The following is a 7,898-nucleotide window of genomic DNA, read 5'->3' as shown; positions in this document are numbered from 1 at the left end:
CATGGAGTTTTAGGTTGATTCCTCGATGTATTGCAGTGGATGCTCATCTTACTGGAATCCATAGTGCTATCAAGATGCTTAATAGCAGAATCAGAGTGCTCTATCAGTATCTTGTCGCTATGCAGAAAGGTATTTGATATTCTTTCTCAAGTCCCAACTCTCGGTCACTCTATTATTTATTCATCAAGTTTTTGTAACATGTACCTTGATCTTGCCTGGAACATATCTATATTTGTTTTCCCTACGGCGAAGAAAGAATAAAAAGGCGGTTAGAAGTTGATATTGAGTACGAGTAATATGGTACTAATGACTTGCGTGATTATGCTTCTAGGAAAAAGTCTAAACATAAAATCACACACAACTTGCAAAAATTGTTGCGAAACACACCCTACTCTTTTGAAGAACTACCAAACGACATGCTCGGGGATATAATCTCTCGAGTTGCTCGGATTTCACGCAAAACCATCTGACATGTTATGCAAGCATCACCACATATAGCCAAGGCAGCCCACGATCACCGAGTTTACAAGAATATCAACCTAAGGCCGCTAGCCATGAATCCACTAGCAGCACTAACGAAATACCAAGACCTCATGGAAAAATGCATTGCAAGTGAAAATGTGCAGGCCCTCTACATCAAAGGGATCCAGGAGTATTTTCACAAGAACAACACAGAAACAGGGTTGAAACACTTGAAAAAGGCAGCAGAAGGTAGTTACGACAACAATATTTACCTTTACGGAAATGTGAAGTTTTGCAGGGGTGACATAGCGGAAGGAAAATTTTGGCTGGACAAGCTAGGCTGGAAACAAAACAAGCAAAGGGCGATCAATGCTGGAAAGATATCAAGAAGTCGTTACATAGAGTCAATGTACAAAAAATACAATGCTACTACACTACATCGGGAGAAGTCCAACCAACTATCATCTGCACCATCAATGACATGGAAAATAGATGCGCACACTAGTACTACTACAAACAAATGATCAAGTTTGTCTTTTTCTTTAGCTTAAGAAACAACAATAGGGTTTACCAATGTTATCATCCTTAAATAATTTCCAAAATTCGAAATAAAAGTATTTGTTTTTCTCCTTCATAAACATTACCAACTCCTCCAAAAGAATTAAAACAAGAGAACTAAAGAACAAAACTGAAAGTATGGCAAGAAAACAAAAGATGGAAAAAAAAAAAAATCCGCCGCTTACCATCACAACATATCTGAACATACAAGATCAACATATATTGAAGAAACTTCCCACAAACCCTATCAAAAAAGAGGTCTCGAAGTATTACGACCACCATGAGATAAATATATGCAAAGAGGTCTTTACCTTCAGGGACAACTACATCATAGAAAAACTCGGCCTAGAAAAACTGGGCTATAAAAAACCAAAAGGAAAACAAATCAAACCAGGAAAAGACAAGCAACACTTACAGAGGATCAAGGAAACACAACTAAAACTCAATTAACATTATTTGGCAGTCGTTGACAAAACCATCACCAAACAGAAAGACGGTAAGAGATGCACACACCGTTAGTAAACCGAAAAGATGCAGAAATTCGAGTTCCACATTTCACTGTAGAACTAAATTTTATGAAAATCTAAACATGCCAAAAAATAATCACCCCAGAATGTATAAAATAAGAGCACCATAAACACAAAAATTTAATTTAACAGAACACAATTCACATCCAATCTAAACACTCATTTAGCGGCCAAACGAAACTAAACTTAAAACTAAGATCACAAAAACAATGGATTAATTAATTAGGAAATCAAAGGAACACAACATTTTTTTAAATAAACAAATTTGCACACCAATTAACACTTACGTTGAACAAATCAACAAGGTAGAACCAATTACCCCCTACGGATGCAAAGCGAGGAATAAATCACCCAAATACGCCAAAAAAAAGATGAAGAATTATGCATTAATGAAAGGGATGAATGAAAAAGGATTACAAGCATCAAAGAAATAGTTTCAAGACTCATACTGTCCTGTAGATCGCAAAAATTTCTTATCTGCTATCTGTTCAAGAGGACATCCTATTTTCAAAGAGAACTAATCCATTCCCAACTCAATAACATCCCACTAATGACCCAATACGAACACATTTTAAGGTTTACAGAGAAATTGAGCCCAACGGCTGAAACACAAAATAAAAGAAATAAAAAAAGAAATATAAGTAACTGATATTATTTTCTTTTTCAAAAAAAATCCACTACCTATTCACTACAAACACAAAAGCATTGACAAAAAAACTATTCCCACAGTTTACTAAATACATATGAAAATAATTAAAAGGATGAACTACTACCACATATAAAAAAGGTAAATAACAGTCCAACTACAACATGACAAATAATTTGAATAAAGCATAACTGACGACTACTGCCAGACAACAACTTTTACTATACAATCTTAACTTCTCATTATAAATTTTATTTTTTTTAAAAACCCCCAAAAATACTCAAATTTCTGAAATATAAACAGTTCACTACATTATACTTGCTGCAAAATCCTAGAGGAAACATTATTAACCAACAAAACAACAAATGAAAACAAATGAACAATAAAACCAGACGCAAAGAAAAATGTACATAACCAAAAAAAAATACCAAAATAACCAAAAATACACCCTAATCTAACTCCTGCGCGTAGCGCGGCCAATTGATAGTATTTCTATATTTTTGGGTTTTATGAGTACCCGTTTGGGTAACAGGTATTACCTGAACCCGAACCCGAACCCGAACCCACAAATTTAACAATATAGAACCCAATCGAGTTATTTAGATATATCCGGACCCAACCCAAACCGATTTTTTTAGGTAGGGTTTCGGATTTGATATTCGGATACGGTTTTTCTGCCGAACTCTAGTTATACCAATTTGGCAGTGGATAATTTCCATTTTTAATTTTTTTGTAGTGGCTATATATACTAATCTAACACTAAAATTTCGTAGAAAATAGAAAAACTGACTTCAACTTGCAATTAGATGGCACAATATATATTATTGCATATGGTATCACACACCATAGCTCATACCCTATACAATTGATTCTCTTACAATATTGAACAAAACGATAAACAAACTTTAATATGTACTTAAAACTCCATACGGTAATGGAGAGGATAAGTTGACGAATTAGATATATGGATTATATTTTTGAGTTATACTCCGCTTTTTCAATCTTTGACACGAATGTAACTGAATTTTTCATGTACGTTGGTAGAACTGGCAAGCCATCAACACAAACCATCACCCTCAAGCACATTGTGAAGCATAGACTTTTTGGAGTTTGGACAATATAATTCGATTGTCATGAGGACGATAAAGATCAATTCCGGCCCAAAATGAAAAATTTTAGGCTTACATTAAAAGTAGGGCTTTATCATATAGTATATATTTTATATAAAGGACATACGAATTATTCAACTCATAGCTAAATGATTTTAAATTCGAAAATCTTTAATTTTATATGAAGGACATAGGAATTATTCAACTCATAGCTAAATGATTTCAAATTCGAAACTCTTTAATTTTGAAATGGTTTGAAGTCATAGATATTTCAGATAAACAAGAACTTTGTACCTAATCTACCACTATTATGTAAGGAATTGTATATATATCAATCACACCAATGTCAATGATTTTGGATTAAAATCAAACCATGGACAGACTCATATTGTTGAAATGGTCTACGCAATGTGAATTATACAAGCAAGATGTGGCACCTAGTAGTAATAATGTAAAGAGAAGGATACTTGCATGTCTTGTCTAACTCAATAATTCTGGTCCTATATGTTAATTTGAATATTTCCTGGTTTTGGTTAGCCATCATTGTCCTATCTGATTCTGGTATATATCGACAATTTAAGTAATTTTGTAGTGAATTTTCAAACTCACATTTAGGACTCATACGGCCAATTCGAATGATTTAGACTTAATTTTGTTTTGGTTAGCCATCATTATACTATCTGATTGAGCTAACGACACTTCGAGTACTTTTCAAACTCCAATTTAGACTTGACGGCCAAATTGAATGGTATTTAGTCTTGAGACTTTATATCTTTCAGCTTCCATGTTTCTTTGTCACTATATACGTTAGCAAGTTAACAAAACATGAAAAGATCAGTATTTGACATACAGAGGAAAAATAAAGACCATAACTGAAATCAAAGCCTTATTGTTTTTATTAAACAACATAGATCTTTATAGCATTTTCAATAAGTTCTGGTACATTGTTGAAGAGAAAGATAAACAAACTTCACACATAAAAAAAAAAAAAAAAAAAGAGAGAAAGATAAACAAACTTTTAACATAAAATTTAAAAATCAACAGACCATTTCGAAAGCATGACTCCATCATATAACTGACATTATTAACTCTAGTAGACGAATTATAAATCTCGACTACTTGTTCGAGTCATCTTCTGCTTTCTCCGCCTTCGTCATGAATGTAACCGGTTTCTTTGGGTGCTCATTGACGGTCAAGTTAAACACATCCGGCTTTGCATAATGTCCGACCACATCGAAGTATAATTTGGCTCTTGCTATATCTCCAAGATCTGGATGAGGAACGTCATCAATACGATTAGCTCAAAAAGTTTATATTAGTTTCGAGATATAGCTTAAAAGATGAATATCAACGATAAGTGTATATACCAAGATCTGCTGTGAGGAGACCCTCTGATTCATAGTTTGGTCCAGCGAGAACCTGTCCCAATGGTGAAATAATGACACTTCCGCCTCCGGAGACAGTAGGATCAGGATGTTTCTCGTCTACTACGTCATTAAACAAGTAATCAGGATGCTCAGGGAAATCTCCGCGCTTGCAGAACTGGTGCGCTGACAACACGAAACATCCACCTTCGACGGCAATGTGAATCATCGACGCTTGCCATTCCAACGAATAATCAGCAGTTGGTGCACAATAAATCTCAATCCCTGCGACGTCAAACATCTAAAATTGTTAGGAATGTTACATTAAAAGCTAGGTGGGACTCAAAATGTGTCACATTATAGTAAAAGCTGACCTTTGGCATACAATGCAGTTCTGTAGAGGGGCATCCTATTTTCCCAGCAAATAGCAGCACCGAGTTTGCCAATTGGAGTGTCGTAAACGGGGATGGTTGATCCGTCCCCTTGACCCCATATGCAACGTTCCAAAGATGTGGGCATGACTTTACGGTGCTTACCCATGAAGCGACCTTCAGGACTAAAGAAAAGGGCAGTGCAATAGAGTGTATACCCATCCTTCTCTATTGCCCCCATTACCAAGTGCATATTGTGTTTCCCGGCCAACTTAGCCAATATTTCTACTTCAGGGCCTAGATTCATCACAAGAACCAAAAAGAATGTTAACTCAAGAAATAGTCATTTGTGAGAGTGCAATAAAACTAGAGCTATAACACTCAATAATGCGCCAGTTCCAATTAATTTCCACTCTAAGAGTGACAAAAACAGAGAACTCGAAAACAACATATATAATTTTGCCAAAAAAAAAAAAACATTAAAACCATACAATTTTGTAACAACGTAACCTAAAAATATATATCATATTAAAAATTGGGAATGTTGGGGAGAGTAACACGTTTGCTAACAAACTTTTCAATTCTACCAAATCTTAAAACTCATTTTCTCTCGTACCACAAATATTACTTAAAAGAACAATAATATCCTTGAAATTGTGAGCTATTGCCGATCAATTATGTTAATATATATATATATATATATATATATATATTTGATCTTTTAACAACATACACGTGCATTAATTGTTTCTACTAGACTGACAAATGGGACCCATAGTGGTGTAGATTAAATAAAATTTATCTGAAGGCTACGTAAAGTTTACAAATAAATCTATATGTTTTTTTGGTTTAGAGATCTGGTGGGTGGAGTAGCTTAAGTCTGTAGACAAAATAGAACATAAACCAGTTGAGAAGTACAAACTTGTCCATTAGCTTAAAGTACTTGTCTATTTGTCAATTATGTTGTCTACAAGTTTTGTTGGGTGAAACATGTAGTACATGACATGATTAATAGTGGACACGTGATGATTTTGGAAAAGTGTAAAACTGGTGTATCGAGTAAATAAATTATTATCTTTGTAAATTAACTTGTCTATCACAAGATTAACAGTGGAAAACCTCGTGTATTTAATTTGTTTACCAAATTAATAGCTCCAGCGGTGGTGAATGCTTTGGGAAAAAAACACAAGTAAGCTTCTGAAAGAATCGACGAAGAGAAAAAAGAGAGATATTTAGAAAGAAAAGTTGGAAAAACATTAGACACAAAAATAAGTTTTTGTGTTATGATTTGTGAATTTGGAGAGATGTGAAAATAATTAATAGAAGAAGAAAGAGATGAGAAAAAAAAACAGAATGAAATAAGCCTTCGCTTGAGATGGAGAAATAATTTATGGAAGAATAAAGAGATGAGAAAGCTAAAAAGACAAGGCAACAAAACAAAAAAGAAAACTTTATTTTTGTTTTGATAAAAAGAAGAAAATGATGAGGGCTATTTTAGTATTTTTCTGTTCTGGTTATGGTATTCAATAAAAAGAGTTAGCAAATGTGGTAGAACTAATGAGTTTAGTTATAGAATGTGGTAGAATTGTTAAAAAAACTCTTAAAAATTTGTTGACAAACACAAAAATTAATTATATAATTATAACAGAGTATCTATCATATGTTGCCAAAAAGAAAAATATATTAACAAGTACTCCCTCCGTTTATTTTTACTTGTCATTCTAGAGTTAATTTTTTGTTTTCTATTACTTGTCGTTTTGTCTTGATGCAATTTTATGGATTAAATTTTTAGTTTTACCCCTAACTTTTAGCTTATTAATTACGTATATCAAATAAAATAGTGAATTGATGAGAGGTAAAATAGAAAATTTAATTATTTTAATGTGAAATTGTCTAGAATTACAAGTAATATAAAAGAGAGGGAGTAAGAGAGATATTGAAGAGTACTTTATACACTGAAACCATATGGATCCGATATTCAAGGATCCTGAAATAATTTATTTATTTGTATATTCGAATTTTTTGACCCGAAAAGATTTGATCCTTTGGTGGTGTGTTGTATTTATTTGTCGACATGGTAGGTTGTATTTATTTGGTGTTCTTGGTACTCGGATAAGCACTCGGATAAGCACAAAATAATTGAGCACTTTTTGTTGGGAGTTATTGATTGGTGAAATAAAAAAAATGTATAAAAAATTTCATATTTAGAGATAAAGACAAGATAAGAAAATGAAACAAAGAATAGTCAACGAAGAATTCATAAGATAGAAGTCATACCAGGAACTTGAATAGCAGAAGCATGGTATTTGCGGAACTCATCACGGCCATCTACGTTGTGCACTCCAACCGCTAAACCAAACCTAAACCCTCGAGGATAGCCTCCGATAAAAGCTTCCGGGAATAAAACCAGCTTGGCTCCCTTGCTCGCGGCCTCGGAAATATACTTCTCCGCCTTGTCTACAGATTTCAAGTATATAACGTTTTATGTCCCTATATTTAATTTAGTTGGGTTCGTCTGGATATACCCGAACCCACACCAAAAAAAATAAGGGAAGAACCAATTAATGGTTAGTTACCTAGAGTGGCGGGGGTATCGTTGTAGACGGTTGAGGATTGGACGATGGTAGCTCGGACGGTGGAGAATGGGGCAACGCCGTCAACGGGAGTTGTGTTTTTGACCGTGGAGGATGGGACAACGCCATCAACCGAAGTTGGGTTGTTGACTATTTCTTTTGTGCTAGACATATTAACTTTTCTATTGGTGTTTACGATTTGATGACATTGAGAGAGACTTGTGAGACAAAATATATAGACCTTTTGGTTTCTTTTTTTTTTTTTTTTTCAATTTTAAATTCCTACTT

The 7,898-nt window shown here is 34.0% G+C and overlaps 2 protein-coding genes across 2 annotated transcripts; one reads left to right on the top strand and one right to left on the bottom strand.

The window, feature by feature from the left end:
* LOC109124938 (F-box protein At2g35280-like) lies at positions 555–986 on the top strand. The gene has a single exon (XM_019246304.1). It carries the CDS (start codon positions 555–557, stop codon positions 984–986), a length of 432 nt encoding a protein of 143 aa, XP_019101849.1.
* On the bottom strand, positions 4,176–7,833 carry LOC104790689 (nitrilase 3-like). Its single transcript, XM_010516469.2, has 5 exons — positions 7,614–7,833; positions 7,315–7,494; positions 5,041–5,334; positions 4,670–4,951; positions 4,176–4,572 (listed from the first exon to the last, which is right to left on the bottom strand). The coding sequence occupies exons 1-5, from the start codon at positions 7,780–7,782 to the stop codon at positions 4,418–4,420; spliced, it is 1,080 nt and encodes a 359-aa protein (XP_010514771.1). The 5' UTR covers positions 7,783–7,833; the 3' UTR covers positions 4,176–4,417.

This window comes from Camelina sativa, chromosome 6 (genome assembly GCF_000633955.1).
Source record: "Camelina sativa cultivar DH55 chromosome 6, Cs, whole genome shotgun sequence".
Lineage (NCBI taxonomy): Eukaryota > Viridiplantae > Streptophyta > Magnoliopsida > Brassicales > Brassicaceae > Camelina > Camelina sativa.
This window is presented reverse-complemented; position numbering and strand designations above follow the sequence as displayed.

Bases quoted from the DNA above. Each gene is read 5' to 3' on its own strand.
- LOC104790689 (XM_010516469.2), bottom strand. From the start codon at position 7,782: ATGTCTAGCACAAAAGAAATAGTCAACAACCCAACTTCGGTTGATGGC. The intron at 7,495-7,613 runs GTAACTAACCAT...TGAAATCTGTAG, and splicing joins CGATACCCCCGCCACTCTAG to ACAAGGCGGAGAAGTATATT. The intron at 5,335-7,314 runs GTATGACTTCTA...TGATGAATCTAG, and splicing joins TTCTGCTATTCAAGTTCCTG to GCCCTGAAGTAGAAATATTG.
- LOC109124938 (XM_019246304.1), top strand. From the start codon at position 555: ATGAATCCACTAGCAGCACTAACGAAATACCAAGACCTCATGGAAAAA.